The following is an 18,027-nucleotide window of genomic DNA, read 5'->3' as shown; positions in this document are numbered from 1 at the left end:
ATCTTAAAGCTCATTCTGTTCCAACCCCCTGCCATTGTCAGGAACCTCCCACTATCCCAGGTTGCTCCAAATCCCATCCAACCTGGCCTTGGACACTCCCAGGGATCCAGGGCCAGACACCACAGCTTCTCTGGGCACTCCCCACCCTCACAGACAAGAATTTCTTCCCAATATCTAACCTAAATTTACAATAAACAGTCAAAATACATTGAAGGGATTCAGACAGCAGCATCGTATTTGAATTATAACCTGTGTAAGACAAATCATTCTCATGAAGAGTGACAAAATGCAAACTGTTCAAGATGAGAGTGAGCAAAAGCTGATGTGAGTAACCTGAGTCACACCCAGCTTCTTTGAGCTGACTGTGCACCTGCTAACAAAGCTTTACCTCCATCCCATTGCTCCTTGAGCTGGTTCTCTCAATCCACTCCAGCTGAGGTGGCTGAAGGTCAGGAGCTCACAGACCCAGTTTTGCTGCTCTGTTCACACAGCCCAGGCTGAAACACAGCTCTCATGACATGAGATCCTCACCAGGCTGCTGACCATGGCATGAGCTCCACTTTCTGAGCTACCATGCAATCAATGCAATTCCCACAGAGTAGCAGCCAGAGAAATCAGGGAGAGGGCAGGAGAACACCAAATACAGTCCCTCTTTCCCCTTGACTAATACTAGTCACTGTGAACCACACACTCCCCACCAGAGAACACACACAGCCTTGGGGTCTGCCTGGTGTCCTGCTTGCATCATGCCTGGTATCATCTCCTAAGCATGAAGACACAGCCTGACAACCTTGAGAATGTTGGAGCCATCAGCAAAACTTTCCAGTGGAAGCAGGATTTTCCCCATGGAAATGAATGCTTCAGTGACTAAGACGAAAACAAGATTGAAGTTCTCAGTTTATTCTTCATCTCTGAAGAAAAGCTTTATACAAGTGGTCTAAGTTGAAAGCATGATTACTGTTTTCTGTTCAAAGGGATTTTTGGGTGCTTTACAATAGGAAACTGATATTACATGAGAAACAGTTTAAAGATCAGAGATTCAAATGTTTGCTAATGCTTTTTTTCCTATGTTGATGCTGCAGTGATGTTTATATTACTCTTCAATAGGGAGGTGTCAGAAAAGCATTAATATGTTTTTAACTGTGTGCCAGGCAGACAAGCAAAATAAAATAGCTAGGTTTTTTTCTTGTTCTAGTCAACAATGCCAAAAATTACTGTTTATTTTTCTCCGCCCCCATGAAAGAATTTATAACCACTGAAGTAAACGCAAGTTAAAAAGCTGGTTTTAATCCTGAAATTGACTGACAGCTGCTGTGCAAAAGCAAACCTAACTTGTTTGGGTTGTCAGAAGCATTCACATTTGAAAAATTTAGTTTTCTGGAACCATTTGAGGGGTGTTTTTTGGTGGTTTTTTTGGATTTTTTTTTGTCCTGTTCCCCATAATGCTACAAAAATAATTTAAAGAATGTGATACTGTATAATTTTCACGCTCTGACACAACTGGGGAAAGGTGGAAAGCACATCCCCTTTTCAAACAGCCTTAAGAGTAACATGTAAATATGGTGTTGGTTACAGTGTGAATGAACTCTCTTTGGGAGTGCCAGGGAGAGGCTGTGAGTGCCACAGTGCACACCACTGCTGCTAGACCTGGCAATGCTCAAACAGATGAAATATTCAGCTGTAACTAAGACCTTGTATACAAGGGTACTTGTCTTACATCACACCAAAGAAATGCAAATCTTGACATGTATGACAGTTCAAAATCCATGTAAACTGTTACGGGAATGGGTAACTGTATGATGAGTTCTTGTTGCTTTGGGTTTTTTTTCCCCATATAAAAATATTAAACCAAACTTTGAAAAATGAATAAATATGATTGATAAATGACTCACCAACACTCCCAGCCTATGCCAACATTTCAAACACCTTGAGTTCAGCAATATGAAGCTCTGTGGATAGCAAGTTTTATTCTACATTGCTAAGGAATGCAGTAGAATTTATTTATCTTTTCTTAAAGTCTCTAAGTTAACTGATTTCTTCCATTTTACCTGAAGGATGCTTCTGAAAATGAAGTGTTGTTAGTATTCAATCTAATTCATCACCTGCATTTGCATTACACATGGCTACAAACAACGCTCTCTGAAGACTGCTAAAATCCACTTTTAACCATGGAACAACCAGAGTCATCACATTTCAAAGACTTTTGAACACTTAAGTGTTCAAAAGCCATGTAGATGTGGCACCTGGGGACATGAGCTAGTGGTGGCCTTGGCCACCTTGGGGGAATTTATTTTACAGGGCTTTTCTGACCTAAATGATTCTGTGATTCCATGACTTCGAACGCCACAGGTGGCAAAGTGAATTCACTTTGGCCACTGGCTTTTTCAGTGTTAAAGCAACCAGGCACATAAGCAAATTTTTTTGTTAACATGCTATGTATTCTAACTAGCTACTGAACCCTACTTCCTACTAAAGTCACATTTCTGTGGATTATCATATTAATGCTTCAAAGTGAGGGTGGTATTTATTTCTGAACTAAACCCCCAAAGCTTTCCTTCCCTTCTGGGATGATGCCGTTATTTTTCTTCCTGTAAGGTTTCAAACTACAAAGCCAAGAGTTCCCATACAATGCATTATGTCAGCAAGTATCTAACTTCAAGCACTATAATAATCACAGTTTTTCCACAGTATTTTTCACATACTTTAGATCTTGCCTACACACAAGTTTGCACCATTTAATTAAACAGATTTAAATGATAGAAACTCCTGCTTGGACATACTTATTATAAGGTGGTGTCATTCAGTTTAGTTTCAACTCATTCTCACCAATTTAAGTAGCGAGGCTTACTTTAATAGAAAAGCACCTGCAAAAGGGTTTGCCCTGGCTCAGACAGACAGACAGACAGGTTTATAATCCCACTGTAAGATTAGCCAGAGTCAGCTGAGTGCAGACATGTCTTCGACTGCTCACAGTTTCACAATGATAAGTTATTTTCTGACCACAAAGCCCATCAAAACTTTCAAGATAATTTTTTTCCCCCTGGAGTTTTGATTACCCAAAATAATATTTCTCAAGGGACACAGAGTATATTCTTCTCTACTCGAGGTCTCTGAGAAGCTGACCTCTAAAACAAATGCCTTCAAAAGAAACGTGAGTTATTGTCCATCACTTACAGGTCAGCTCACGGAAGCAGGGAAGTCTGACATCTTAATTGAGGGTATAAATTGTCAGAAGGAAATATACAATCCATAAATACTCTTATTCTCAGCATATGGTCAGTGTTCTGGAAAGGCTGAAAAAGCACTTTGTTTAAAACTTTCTTACACTTCTGTCACTAATCTGATCTTCTTCAGGGTAAGGGTTAACAGCAGCTGAGGGTCAGCAAAAGGAAGTCTGTGTTGTAGACGCCTGCCTAGCGTCAGACCTAAGGATGTATTAGACACAATCAGCTTCCACTGTAATAAGAACTTTGACCTTTGAGCCAGGAAAAAAAAAAAAAAAAAAAAAAAAGAGATAAGTATCAGGAAGAACTGGATGAATTTAATTTTTAAGGAAGTTTTCTGTCTCTCTTTCTTAGCACTGTGCCCTGGAGCTCTGTAAAGGAGCTGCTGGTCTCTCTAACTCTGCTGTCCCTACCCCTTCCTGGTGTTACACAGAGTTAGCTTGTGCACTATTCCACCAAAAAATTCCACAGCAGCAGAAGTGTTACAGCAGTAAAACAAACACAAGAAAGCTGTACATAACTTTTAAGGCAATTACAGATCTGCCCCAAGGTTTAATTCGGATTATTAAAGACTAGTGGTCTGGATCCTGAATCCAGCATCTTGCTGTGGCCAAATAACAGCCACTCAAGACTAAGGACACTGGGACTGGAGGGGGGGAAAAAATCATATTCAGGAGCAATTCTAATAGAAGATGGGGCAATGGATGGTTTCTTTGGATCAACAGGGTGCGTATATATATGGAACACTACAGATTTCCTTTGCTACCTGGGATGCTATGCAGGGCTGCCCATGTCCTGTCCCTCTGCAGGTGTGACAGCACCACAGACTGCTTAACACATGATGTCTCCTCCCTGGGAGGAGCATCTGCAGAAGCAGGAAAATTCTTCCAAACAGAGCTCAGTACCAAGCTAAGAAATTGTTTAGGCTCTTTGGTTTTGGGGACTTCACATGCGCTTTCTTTTATGGCCATTCCTGATTTCTGATTTGCCATGAGCACAAGTCTGATGAGAATCAGGTAAGGGAGCTGGGAAAGGGGCTCAGCCTGGAGAAAAGGAGGCTCAGGGGGCCCTTGTGGCTCTGCACAAGTCCCTGGCAGGAGGGGACAGCCGGGGGGGTCGGGCTGTGCTGCCAGGGAACAGGGACAGGAGGAGAGGGAACGGCCTCAGGCTGGGCCAGGGGAGGGACAGGGGCGACAGCAGGAAAACTTTCTTCACATAAAGCTCTGTCAATCCCTGGTTCCCGGGGGCAGTGATGGAGTCCCCATCCCTGGAGGGATTTAAAAGCCATGTGGATGTGGCACTTGGGGACATGGGTCAGTGGTGGCCTGGGCAGTGAGGGGGAAATGATGGGACTTTGTGGTCTTGGAAAGCTTTTCCAACCTAAATGAATCCCTGATTCTACCAAAGCACCTCTGCTTGGCATCCCCTGTTGAATTCACTGCCAACTCAATCAACAACCATGTTATTTTTATGACATTTCTAGCAGCTGACCTTCTGGTGTTGGTGCTGCTTTCCCAGGGTGATGTGCCAGGGACATAAAGCTGCTCTGGTCCACCTCCCAGGCAGTATCTGCCATCACCATGATGACAATTTACTCCTCCCCTGTGCTCTGGTGCCTCAGTGATTAGCAGTATTTTTCAGTGAAACAAATGGAAGCTGATGGAGTTGGAAGTACATTGTTAATAGAAGGGGAAACCTAGGAGAAGTGCTTTTAACACCTAAAGCGAAACTTGTTCTGTCATGAGACTGAAGGCTTTTACCTCTGCTCCTTTTACATATTCTGTGAAATTTTAATGCCCATCGAACTCAAATGCACTTCAATAAATATTAAATTTTGTACCGTATCAAAAACGTGAGAGTTGATGGCATAGTGTCACATTTGCATAGCACACACAGAACATCTGACAGAGTGCACACTGATGACAAAATACTCACTGACATAGGGAGAAAAGGAGTAGGGGGGAAAACACAAGCAGATCAGAAAATGTTCATGAAAAACAAATCTCCATCTTAAGTAGCTTAGGTAATGGGGGCTTTTATTTTATAAAGCATTAAACATGGCCTCCCAAGTGTGAGCATTCCATGAAACCAAATGTCAGCTTCCAGTCACTAGCTGGCATTTGAGACAAGTTTTCCCACTTATTGCAGAAGAGTTGTTATCTGCTGGCTAACTCCCCTTGAAATCCTGAGATAAGTCACAGGCTCCAGACACGGTCCTGCTTCTCTCACTCTCCTAATCCTGAAAGTACAGACAGTTCACCAAAGGGAAGGAAGGCAGCCTGAGAACTTTAAAAAAAAATAGAAAGAAAGAATGAGGCTAATTTTCACCTATCACTATGATCTCTAAATTGCCTTTAATAAGCTTCTGCAATATAGCAGGGAGCCTGGGTTGTGGGCTGCTCGTCTGCGAAGGAGACAGCTCTATCTCCACGCCATGGCTTCTGCCTCCATCCTGGGCATATTAACTTCATTTATCTCCTCCCACAGACTGAGGGAGAAATAACCAGCTCTTGATTTCAGCACCTGCCCTTTATCTCTCTGTTTGTGCAGAAGTCTTCTAAAAGGCTAATTGCTCAGCTTGGACTTTCTTGGCCTTCCACAGTACACAGCTAAAAGCATATGCTTAAAATAATGTTAATTATATTGTTTGTCTCCAGTCAGACTGCTCCAGGACTAGAAGGAAAATCTGAGTTCTCCCATTTCCCAATAATTATTTGCTAAGAAAATGCAGGATATCTTTCCTAACACAGACACACACACACACATATATATATATTTATCCATGACCTACTGCTACCACACATGCTCACTTTGCATCCCGTGTTGCTTCCCACAGTGGAGAGGAGCAGGAGCATCAGGGTGTGCTCCCAAACTGATAAGCTCCATTATGCAGATGAGGATCGTGGCTCTAAGTGCTGTTATTTTTAGTTGACGTTGATTCATGTTTGAACTATGGGCTAAGCAACAAACTAAGAACCTGAATACATGTAGCACCTTCTGAATGCTCACTTCCTCAACAAAGGCCAAGATAAGCAACTTGAAAACATTCACTTGAAAACATCCATGCATATATTAGGTACTTACACACAAGAAAAAAAACATCATTGTCTGAGCTGCAGGGAAGTGAGTGAGTAAAAGCTCTGCCTCAGCCCTCATTTTCCAAATCATATCTGTGTTTCATCTGCCTCCCCCAGAGTGCTTCAGCTGAAGCTGGTTATTTCTAGGAGGCAGGAATAATATCTCTGTAGGGTCTCTTGTACTTTACAGCACTTCAGTATGCTGTGGCAAAAGGCAAGGATGGCTTAAAAATTAGTTAGCAATTAACTGCAAAGCTGATATATGTATATATATTCTTGGGATTGAACTCCACAGCTTTGCACGTTGGAATTATGTATAGGTTTTGTCAACACAGATGCAACAGATTCACAGTTCCTCCAGACATTGTCCAAACTGGTTGATTACAAGTTGCCCCTGGTCCTGGGGACAGCTCTGGGACTCTCAGGACAGGAGAGACACCGAGGGGCTGGAGCGTGTCCAGGGCAGGGAACGGAGCTGGGGAAGGGGCTGGAGCCCCAGGAGCGGCTGAGGGAGCTGGGAAAGGGGCTCAGCCTGGAGAAAAGGAGGCTCAGGGGGCCCTCCTGCCTCTGCACAACTCCCTGAAAGGTGCCATCAAAGCCTGTGTGGGTAGGGCTGCTCCCACCCATCCAGACTTGCCCAGAGAGTGTCATTAAAGACGTAAGGATTAAAGCTTTCTCCTTTATTTAGCTGCTGAAATGCCTCAGAGTTGCCAGAGCTATTGTGTAACTGTATCTTCAGTCTGATCTTAATATGAGTTTGTCGAGCTTTAGAATAGCTTCCCCTGAAAACCTCAGACTCAAGTGGGAAGACCTGAGGAACTGGGAGACTCCCAGAAGAGAGGCATGAGGACAGAGGGCACAGACTCACAAGGCCATTTCTATAGGAGGGAAACATGTGCTGCTCCTCATCGCTATCTGTGCAAAGGAAGGATATTATTTGCATGTACAAATTGATGCATGACAATACATACATACATATCTATCTATAGATATACAAACACCCCACCCCAAGGTCAATGTCACCTTTTGGTGACGTGGAAAAGTAACGTCCTCTGGCCAAACTGCTGCTCAGCAAAGTAATAAAAAAGGAAAGAAATAGAAGAAAGAAAACAAAATAAAAGAAAAAAAAAAAAGAAGGAAGAAAAAAGGAAAAATAAGGGAAACCAAAGGAAAGCAAAAGACAAAACCCAGTAGGTGTAAGCAGTCAGTATAAAAGATTAGTGTGCCAGGCTGGCTGTATTCCCTTTGTAAGTCTGCCCCAAAATTCAAGCGCTCCAGAGGAAAGGGAAGTGCTCCAAGCAACACTAAGCATCCTTAAAACCGGAAGTACTTGACTGTTTGGTGAGGACTTTCAGAGCTTGGCACATGCCAAAAACTGCTGGTTTATTGCATAAAGTGGCAGTATAAATACATAATTTTGAGTACTGTATATTGTTAGTGCAGAAAATTGAAACTTGATGGAATTTGACTCCAGAAACAGCATTTCTGTAAATCGTGGCCTGACATGTCAGTCAATGTGGCACACTCAGTAACTGAGAAAACCTTCATTTTTTTCCTAAGCAGTGAATTTATTTGGTGATGGCTCTGTGTCAAGAAAGAATCACTGTAGCCTCGAAGTAAGAGCTTTTAATTATCTGCACATAAGAACAAGTTGTCATAGAAACAGACAAAGTTCCAGTGTTCCTCTGTATTCACAGCATCACCACTTAGAAAGGACAACCTGAAGGGCTGGATTTGGATCCAACAACTGCTCTGGTGTTACTCAGACTATTCCTGTACTGCGGCTTAGGACTCGGACTCTGGACCAATCTCTCTTGAAGGAATTCAATCTGAGTGACTGAAGATGTGCCATCTCAGGGACACAGGGAACTGCAGGAAAGACATTAGTTTATGTAGCCAGCTAGAAAAATTCCCACTGGGTGTTTTAAAATTACCAGCACATAAATAAATTACGTTGCCAGTGCCTGTACGGACTGAGTGTGCCTTATCAGAGGGTATTTTACAAAAGTTACCACAAAAGAAATGGTGCTCTCACTCTCTCCACAGAGTTAGCAACAAAAATAGTTCTTCAAAAACAGACAGTATTTAAAATACACTTGGCATAACAGAGAAACAAGATTCATCGTGTTTAAAAAACACACACAGCTCCCATTTGCTTACTTACCCACTTACACAGATTTCTTTATTGCAGTACTTAAACATCACACAGCCATTAATGGATTTTAGCCTCACAAAACCTGTCAAGTTGGTAAATCCCTCAAGAGATTTGAGAGGTTCTCAGAAAGGAATGGAGGAGACTGCTCAGGATTATACAGAAAGCTCATCAGCATGTTGACCAGACTTACAGGTCTTGAACTGATTTTCACTAGGTTGGGTAATTCTTAACTAAAGCCCCCCAAATTTATCTTTATAGCATTTAATATAGACCCAGACAGAGGTGCAGAACATTAGAGACAGAAAAAGAAATTTATCAAAAGAGAGAATTATCAATGTTTAGTTAGAGCATAACTAAACAACAGATGGAGCGAGGAGCCTGCATCTTCAGGATACGATGAAGAAAACCTTAGCTTCAGCAAATTTTAATTCCTTCACACGCTTCAATTTAATAACTAATCACAAAAACTCACCCAAACACTTATCAGAAATTAGGAATTTAAATGAAAACATACACATATGGCAATCGACAGTGTAATCACTTATCAGTCACTACTGAGAAGAGAGATGATTTTTTGAAGTTACAGACATAAAGGGCATGTATGTGTAATTGATAGGAACAGTATACTTCAAGTGATGAGGTCTTAAGCACTTACTCTTAGCCTGTCTTTGGGCAAAGCAACAGCTCCTTGCTTGATGATTTCCAGAACTCGCTCCACTGACAGCTCAGCTCCAGCTTGCTCTAATCGGGAGCTGAAAAAGCTGATCACCTGGAATGAAACATCACAGCACATAAATAAATAGAAGAGATCTGTGGATCAATTTATACACAAAGCTGTCATCTTCTTTTTTGGCACCGCTGTATCTGCACTTCTTGAAGAATAATCACGTTATTGCCTGTGCCACAGCCAGGGAGACTTTGTTAATGTCAAGTTAGCACAACTCTCAGCATCCTCCTGCAGTCATTTTAAACAGACAGATAATTTTACAATATAACACACAGAGCTGAATTAATAAATTTACATTTTCAAGTACAATGAACTGACACATGCCTATATTTCTTTCTGTCAGTTCTGCCCATCAGACTTTTGAGTTCTTCTAGTCTTTCTATGATTTGAGCTAGAAATTTACTTTCATTGTAAAGCATTAAAGTAACACCGTTATAGTTTCACTGACTTCTAGACAAAAGGCTTCAAGACAACTCTTAAGTATCTCAATATGAGAGACTCCATTTCCTGGGAGTTGAATAGTACTCAAAGCCACAGCAAGGGGATAGCAAGAAGGAAGTCCATAAAGCCCCTCTCCTACCCAATATCCATCCCAAGTGCTGCACATACCTTCCACATCCTGGATTCTAGGCCCAAGGAATCCTGCAAATTCCCTCTCATCTTCCAGACCTCCCACTGGTGAAGCCAAGCTGATTTTCCCCATATTTCCTTTCCCACTCCCTTTTCTGTGACTCAGCTTGTCCTTGTTAACTAGAACTCAGGTCAGGCTTTAACTTTTATCCCTCTCCAAGCTCAGTAGGTCACACCAGAGGCAGACATCCCACCAACAGTTATCCATGTGTGACATCAGAAAACCTCCTCTTACCCAGAGAGAACACACTTTGCAAACCCCATCCCTTATCCCAGGGAAACTCCTTAGTCACACAGGGGATCCAGGACTCAAAATGCAAAAAGGGTCTGGGGTAAAATTTCAAGACCTACTTAGAATCCTCTGGAAGGCAAGAGGCACTTGGTAGAGGCCTATCTACACCAGAGCACCTGGCTATTCCTGAGCTGGAGGAAAGCCTAATGCTGATGGTAGGTTCTGCAAATTCCTGTGAGCTTTCAACACACTCTGGAAAAATACTGATGTTCACTTGTATCTGAATCACAGTCCCAGTCCATCAAGTAATCTTTGATAATTCTCCCAAGCAGAAAGGGGGAAAAGTGTATTATACTACAAAATCTCTGCTGAGCTCTCTTTGTTCTGTAGTGAGACACAGCTGGAGCCAGAAACCATTACCCTAATTATGCCTCCCAGCTCAGCTGCTGTTCATAAAACAAAGACAGCTGATGGCTTGATTACTGTGAGATTCAAATTTGTTGTTCCTGTTTGTGACTTCCCCCACAGAAAGCCCAGCCCTTGTTTGGAGCTGGAAGGTTTGCTGGGATCTTTAGAAACTCTTGCACCAAGTGAATGAGACAGCGGCAGACTAAAGTTGCTGGAAGTGGCTTTTTGGGGTTGTCATGGGATTGTGCTGTTTGTTTTGCTTCGGTTTTTTTTTTCCTGTTTTATTTTGTTTCTAACAACAGAAGTACAGGAATCAGTTGAGAGAAAATTCAGGTTTAATCTTCTGTGCTGTCCCTACGATTATCTCCATACTTCAGCAGAAAGGGAGAATTTCACTGCCTCTGGCAGATGCTGCAGGTAGGCTTTTACATTCTTAGAGATAAGGACCTGGTGGAGCAATGTGATCTCTGATCCTTACGAGAAAACAGGAGTAGAAAGATGTGCTGGGATCATAAGGAAAGGAGCTGGAGGGAGGGACCAGAAATAACAGAGTAAAATAGCAAGAAACAGCTTGTGCAAAGAGTGTGAGGACCTCGGATTGAGGCTGACATGGTTTTGGCATAGAGTTTGGGACAAATTGCTGGTGGAGGATACACAGCTCACGGAGGAACAAGCAAGTTGCCCACAGATTTTGAAAGAAAAAAACATCTTCCTGCATTTCAACACTCCTCTGTTGTCAGTAATCACTGGTGAAACCCATCCTTGTCAAGGGCAGGGTCCTGCAGAGAATCCATCCTAGTGGCACTGCCTTGTTAGCTCAAGTTCTGCTAAACCACAACAAAAGCAAAACCTAATATTTAGCTTTTAACCAAAAAGATAAAATACTATCATAATGCAAACACGTAAAAAAACTGAATGAAGCTCACAGATACTCCCTGAATTCTGACATTTCCTATTTTGGGAAGTCAAACCCTTCAATCTTAACATGTTTTTAAAAGACTTATGTTTTTGTGGTAAAGGTACTAATCTTCTTTGGGTTGTATTTCAAAAGAACAAAAGCAAGACAGGCTTCCAGTATTTTCAGGCTATGTCAGCATTTTAGAGAACTCAGAATGGCTATTTTTGATGTGTAGTTGATGACTACAGTTAAAAATATCTACTTTAATAATGGTACTTATCACTAGGAGTTATTTGCCTTACTACTTCTAATAACATATAAATGAAGTATCTTTCATTTGGACCCTGAGATCACAATACCCCAATGATACAGTGAGGTACCCACAAGTATCCCAATGGAGTAAGAAAACAGAAATGAAAAAAGAAAAAAATAAAAAATGAATTATACAGAGGAGATCCTAAAGAAGGCATTTTCTTGTTAGCTCCAGATCAGGAATAAAACCAAAAAGCATCCAGTATTATATCCCTCATGCCCAGGCTCTGACCTCTGTAGCAGAGGGTCTAATATTTTCTTATTAATCTAGTCATATATAAAACCATAAAAACTCAACATCATATTAAGGAAGAGCAGCCTTTACCTTTGAAAGAGCTTTAATTATCTTCTATACTTAAGTAACAATTACAGAGGTGAATTTAAAAAAAAAATTAAAATTAACAGATTTCCAGTCCTCGTCCCATTGAAAGTAAAATGAACCAGAAAAAATAAACTGGATGAATAGTATTAAATGAGCTTCACGTGTTAGTGCATTTTTAAACCTACTGAGCATATGACTGTATGAATACAAAAACCCCAGATCTTAGTGCAAATAAACAAAGCTGAGAGATGGTGTCTTCCTGATACTCTGAAAATTAATTTTCTCTTTAATTATTTGGGCAACTGGTCTAAGAAAATAGAAAACAACTGCAGAAACTTCTTAAAAAGAAGAGTAAGAAGAATCTCCACAAGCTGCTATGAATGATGTTTCCTAGTCATGCTGAGCACTGAAAGGCCTCTCCATGAAGGAAAATAACCCATTCTAAGCTCTCTCTCCAGTCTGGCTTCCATATTAACAGAGATTAAAAGGCATATCTAATGCAGGATTAGACAACCCCTCATCATGAATATCTGATCCCTGTATGGAGAGCCTTGCCCAGTACAGAGTCTAGTCCTGGCTGTGCAAGGTACCCAGACGTGTGGTATGATGGCCACAGGGGATCTGGCTTGACCACCTCTAGCTCAGACCCTGCCAGGGTTTGTATTAAAATACCATTAACATTTCTATAAAAAACTGTTTTCTATAGTGATTTTCAAAACTGGTTTTAATCACAGACTCATGGAATGGTTTGGTTGGGAAGGGAACCTTAAAGATCATCCAGTGCCACCCCCTGCCATGGGCAGGGACACCTTCCACTGTCCCAGGCTGCTCCAAGCCCCATCCAAACTTACCTGGGACACTTCCAGGGATCCAGGGGCAGCCCCAGCTGCTCTGGGAAACCTGTGCCAGGGCCTGCCCACCCCATCAGTGAGAATTTCTTCCTAGAGATCAATTTTCCATGAGAAACTCATACTTTCTCCTTTTGTTTTCTAAACCTTATAAACTTAAAAGGTATTGCCAGAGATTAAAAGTACTACAAGATTAGAATGATTTAGAAACATTTTTCATTTAAAGGCAATATTTTAGGTTTTGGAGATTATCTTTGAGATTGTGAGGGAACAACCACAGTGTCTATTATTTCACCCAACTATTGTTTTCAATTGGGCTGCAAGGCTGAAGTAACAAAATATCTCCCTTTACAGTACGCCAACAGCAGAGCTATCAAGGGCAAGATGTTTTCTCCACTTGGATTCTGTCAGCAGATGCTGAAGTGCTGTGAGGCCTGCGGCAGCCCAGGCAGTGCCTCTGCTTAATGAACATGACAGCTCCTCTCTTTCTCCTCCAGCTAAAAATAACAGTACAACACGTTGCTGCCTCCTCTGCCTGCAACTGCAAAGGTCAGTTCTGCAAGACAGAAGAAAAAAATCACTTGGCACTAAGTAAGTTTTGAACCTGTTTTTGTCAATTTTGCTTCCCTTTGAAAGTGATTGAAAGAAACACTTTGAAACACTTCCCAGCCACTGGGAGAGTAATATGGTGTATTGATGGCACACTGAATGGAGAAGAAAAGAAGAAAACAAACCTCTCACTGTAAAGTACCACAGGATTAGCACTTCAACTAAGTAGCTTCCATTGGGAAACATAAATCACAACTACATTTGGTATCCAGTAGTTGTACCTGAAGCAAATGGGAGGCAAAGCCAACCCTCACTGATTTAAGAAGGGGTGAAACAACTTCAGGTGATTCAATAGCAGGAGAAACACCAGAGGTTAATCAGCAAACTTGAAGAACAGTATTTTTCAGAGTCACCTTGAAATGAGGAACATGTTCAAGGACACGTGAGCTTTTCCAGGTATTCTTCTCTCCACTCCTAGGGGGTAGGAGTGAGGAGAAAAAGAACAGGCACAAAGACACCCTCCCCCACAAAAGCAAAGAAACAACAACCAAAAAAGCCCCAACCCAAACCCACCAAAACCTCAAATCCTTAGAGTATTTAGCCAGACTCTGGTAATCAGCAGGATCAAGTTTTTTCTAAGGACATTTTAAGGAAAGCCATAAAAACTCAGTTCTTAAGTCCTGCAGATCTTACAACAGGGGTTGCTATGCCACAGCAAAGCCAACTTGATTGATTTTAAAATCTAGCAGGGAAATGTCTTTGAAGAATTAAATTCCTTGTAGGAAATTGCATCAATTGAGTCCTTTGCATCACTAAGCCATTGCTCCCGATCTCCTGATGTCTATCAGACTATTTTGCAAACAAAATTCTAGCAGCTCCTAGTTAGGCCTGTTCCACCACCTGGTATCAGTTGCTCGCTTGTAGGAATTATGAGAGCAGTGAAAGCCAAGGAGTTCTCACCGTGGCCATGAACCAAACACATCTTTAGGAATGATAAGCGAAGAGTCTCCACTAAATTCCTGACATATCTGAGGTGGCTGACCAAATTACAGACCACCTCTGAAGTGGAGGCATATAGACAGCTCCCAGCTGAAATATTTCTGCACAAGGCCAGAAGAGGAACCATAGCATTCCTCTTTGCTCATATTCAGAAGAATATCCTGTTTTAGCTAAACAAGATGCGCTATCTCTTACTAAAATGGCTTTCTAAAATGAAAAGTAAAGTAATAGGAAGCAGAAGGTATTTTGATTTCAGTTTCTTCTGTAGAGCATTAATGGTTCCCATATGTTCCCAATCATGGCAATGGTGATTTTTAGATTATTTACAAAAATACAGAGGCAAATAAGTAATTTTCAATAAAAAGTGGTCAATACACTGATGACCCTTATACATTCACCTATTTTTGCCTCAATGATGAAGCACACAGAGATTATGTATATCTCCAGATTCAACTGAATGGTCCAAATCCTGAGGATCAGCCCAGAGTTACTGTGGCCAGGTCTGTATTGAAGGTAATGTGGGCAATTCCTGCTCTGGTCTGAGCTCTAGTGGGGCTGCAGAGGCATCCCCACACCTACCTGTGCCTACAGACCTATGCTGGTCTGCCCTCCACCCTACTGCCATGCTGCCAAATCTCTGCTCCAGAGGTCCCTGAAAACCTACCACAGTGCTTCCTTATTCCTAACCTTGGAAAAGTCTCTGCTTATGACCTGCGAACCCACAAGTATGTGAAAGCGATTATTCCATTTCCCTTCATAGCAGCATTTTATTTGAAAAATACCACATCACTTTACCCTTCCTTTGGCAAATCAGCACTTTCAGAGGTTCTGCTTTCTATATCTCTTATTTCTACCTGGAATATCTTTCATGGCGCCAGCTGAGCATGAGCCCAGGGTAGGCAAGAGGCCAGTGGCCCCTGGGCTGTGGCAGCCAGGTGTGACACAGCCCCAGGGCAGGGCCCGTCCCCTGTGCCAGCCTGGGACAGCTCTGGGCCCCTCAGCACAGGAGAGACACCGAGGGGCTGGAGCGTGTCCAGGGCAGGGAACGGAGCTGGGGAAGGGGCTGGAGCCCCAGGAGCGGCTGAGGGAGCTGGGAAAGGGGCTCAGCCTGGAGAAAAGGAGGCTCAGGGGGCCCTTGTGGCTCTGCACAAGTCCCTGGCAGGAGGGGACAGCCGGGGGGGTCGGGCTGTGCTGCCAGGGAACAGGGACAGGAGGAGAGGGAACGGCCTCAGGCTGGGCCAAGGGAGGCTTGGGTTGGACATTGGGAAAATTCTTCTGTGGAAAGGGCTGTCCAACCATGGCACAGCTGCAAAGAGCAGTGGTGGAGTCCCCATCCCTGCAGGGGTTTGAAGGCCATGTGGATGTGGCACTTGGGGACTCAGGTCAGTGGTGGACTGGGCAGTGCTGGGGAATGGTTGGACTCAATGGTCTTGAAAGTTTAATTCAACCTAAATGATTCCTAGACTTTAAACCCAGAGTAATCCAGCCAAGATTTTACCAGCGTGATTAGACTTAGAGAACACCTCTGGGTTATTCTTTTCTTGTATACACACACGGAATTGCAGCAGATGCCTTTTATTATTTGCACCATCAGCTACTCATTATTACATCCCCAGTACATTCTCCAATTAATTTTTCATCGAATTTGTAGCCTTTTCACCTCTTCCATGCTTCCTTTTGGTTGATGAGTACATTATGTCCAACTGAATAAAAATAATAAGCATTTAAGTCTTTATATGTCATATCTATTTTATACATTCTTGACAAGGCAAACTGGCAACTGTTCTGGTGTCCAAAACTCATTACAGACTTTACATGCTCTGTATTTTGCTCTGATTTTTGCAGCATTAAACATTATCACACTGTCTGTTAGTACTTCTCTATGAAATACAAATCTGGACTACAGTTTACAGTGGGAGAATCTTTCATCAAGTGGTGGGTAGAATTTGATGGAGTAGAGGGATGACAGAGTGACACAGTGCGTAACAGGCATCTACAGCTCACATGAATCTCTATCTGATGATTGGAATCATACAATTCCAGAATGGTTTGGGTTGGAAGGGACCTTCAAAGGCCATCTAGTCCAATTCTGACGCACCTTCCAGTGTCCCAGGCTGCTCCAAGCCCCATCCAAACTTACCTGGGACACTTCCAGGGATCCAGGGCCAGCCCCAGCTGCTCTGGGCACCCTGTGCCAGGGCCTGCCCACCCTCCCAGCCAGCAATTCCTTCCCAATATCCCAGCTGGGCCTGCCCTCTGGCACTGGGAAGACATTGGCCCTTGTCCTGTCACTAAAAGCCATTGTCAAAAATTACACTCCTGGTATGCATGGGTGCAGATAATCGAAATATTTTGCTGTTTATGACCAGAGAAAGTACCATGAGAGGGAGTCAGGATGTAGGAGAGCCCCTGCAGACATATCTGGGGAGCTTTAGAAAGGTAATTTTTCTTGACCACTTTTGCATTACCAAAAGTTGCAACATTTACCATTTCCATCTACAATTCACACAGTTTGAGCCACAAAATTTCATTGATGACAACAGCCTGAAAGCCAACACAGCTCCCCAGTACACAGGAAGTTGGTGGATACATCCTCTTCTGAATAACCAGCCTTGGTCACACGAAAAGCCTGGCCAGCTCACTATTCTATATCAAAGTAGGCTAGGATGGATGCTGAAATAAGAATATTAGAGCCGGTCAAGAATGAGGAGATCCTCCCCAGGAGTATATCCTCCCAGCTCTCAGCAACATACAGTTTAGAAATTTATCAAGCCAAATCTTTTAAGATTTTTTTTCTGACTCCTTTTAGAGCACAGCTACATTTCAGACATCCACAGTGTCCCATACAGCTGTGAGGAATGAGCTCCCAGCTCCACCACTGCAGAGAAAAGTCTGGTAAGTTCTTGGAGACAGAAACTCATTTTGGCTCTTCTTAGATCCTGCCCACATGGTTCCCAGACAAGCTCCCTGCAATGTGTACAGTAAAACTAACATGATTTGCCACTGTTTCAGGGGACAGCCAGACCAGTTAGAACATTCTGGCTGTAGCACACAAGACAAAGACTGGTTCTGTATGGTGCTGTCAATACTGTGTATGAAGTGCAGGACGTGACAGGGTAGACGAGGAGTCAGATGAATCTCATCTTTTATTCAGATCTACAAGCCTGACAGCTCTTACCACTTCCCAGATGGTGACAGGTACATTTAAAAAAAAATATTAAAAAAATTCTTTTTTTGACGTCCTTGCTTCTCTAACAAAGGAGCTATTTAAAAATTCAACATGCTCCCTTGGAAAGCTTTAAATAGTTTTTGAATGTAACTGGCATTATGCTGTAACCCAATATTAAATAGTTTTGGGGAGGAATTGTTTAAATTGTTGAGGAAAACCTACATTTAACTGCTACAAAGGAAAGGACGTGCTGCTGTCTGTGGGAGGCACAGGGCTGCAAGCAGAAGGATCTGGCCACCACCAGTTATCCTGGATGTGGGCAAGTAACCAGAGTAGGTCCCTATCTCGGTCAGGAATGTAGACAACTGTTATCTTCAGCGCACCATATCCTCTTTACACAACTTTAAGACATCTTGTTCTAATCATGCAGACAGTATCATGCTGCCTGTAGTCTGCAGCTGCTGAAAGTTTGGAGAG

General features: G+C 42.5%; 1 protein-coding gene across 5 annotated transcripts in view; it reads right to left on the bottom strand.

The window, feature by feature from the left end:
- Nucleotides 1–18,027, bottom strand: part of DYM (dymeclin) — a 211,596-nt gene that overhangs the window by 23,386 nt on the left and 170,183 nt on the right. For all 5 annotated transcript variants that reach the window (XM_058827192.1, XM_058827194.1, XM_058827193.1 and 2 more), the window contains one exon: nucleotides 9,112–9,225. In XM_058827192.1, the coding sequence (XP_058683175.1) occupies nucleotides 9,112–9,225 (114 nt within the window). The remainder of the gene's footprint in view (nucleotides 1–9,111; nucleotides 9,226–18,027) is intronic.

This window comes from Poecile atricapillus, chromosome Z, assembly GCF_030490865.1.
Source record: "Poecile atricapillus isolate bPoeAtr1 chromosome Z, bPoeAtr1.hap1, whole genome shotgun sequence".
NCBI lineage: Eukaryota > Metazoa > Chordata > Aves > Passeriformes > Paridae > Poecile > Poecile atricapillus.
This window is presented reverse-complemented; position numbering and strand designations above follow the sequence as displayed.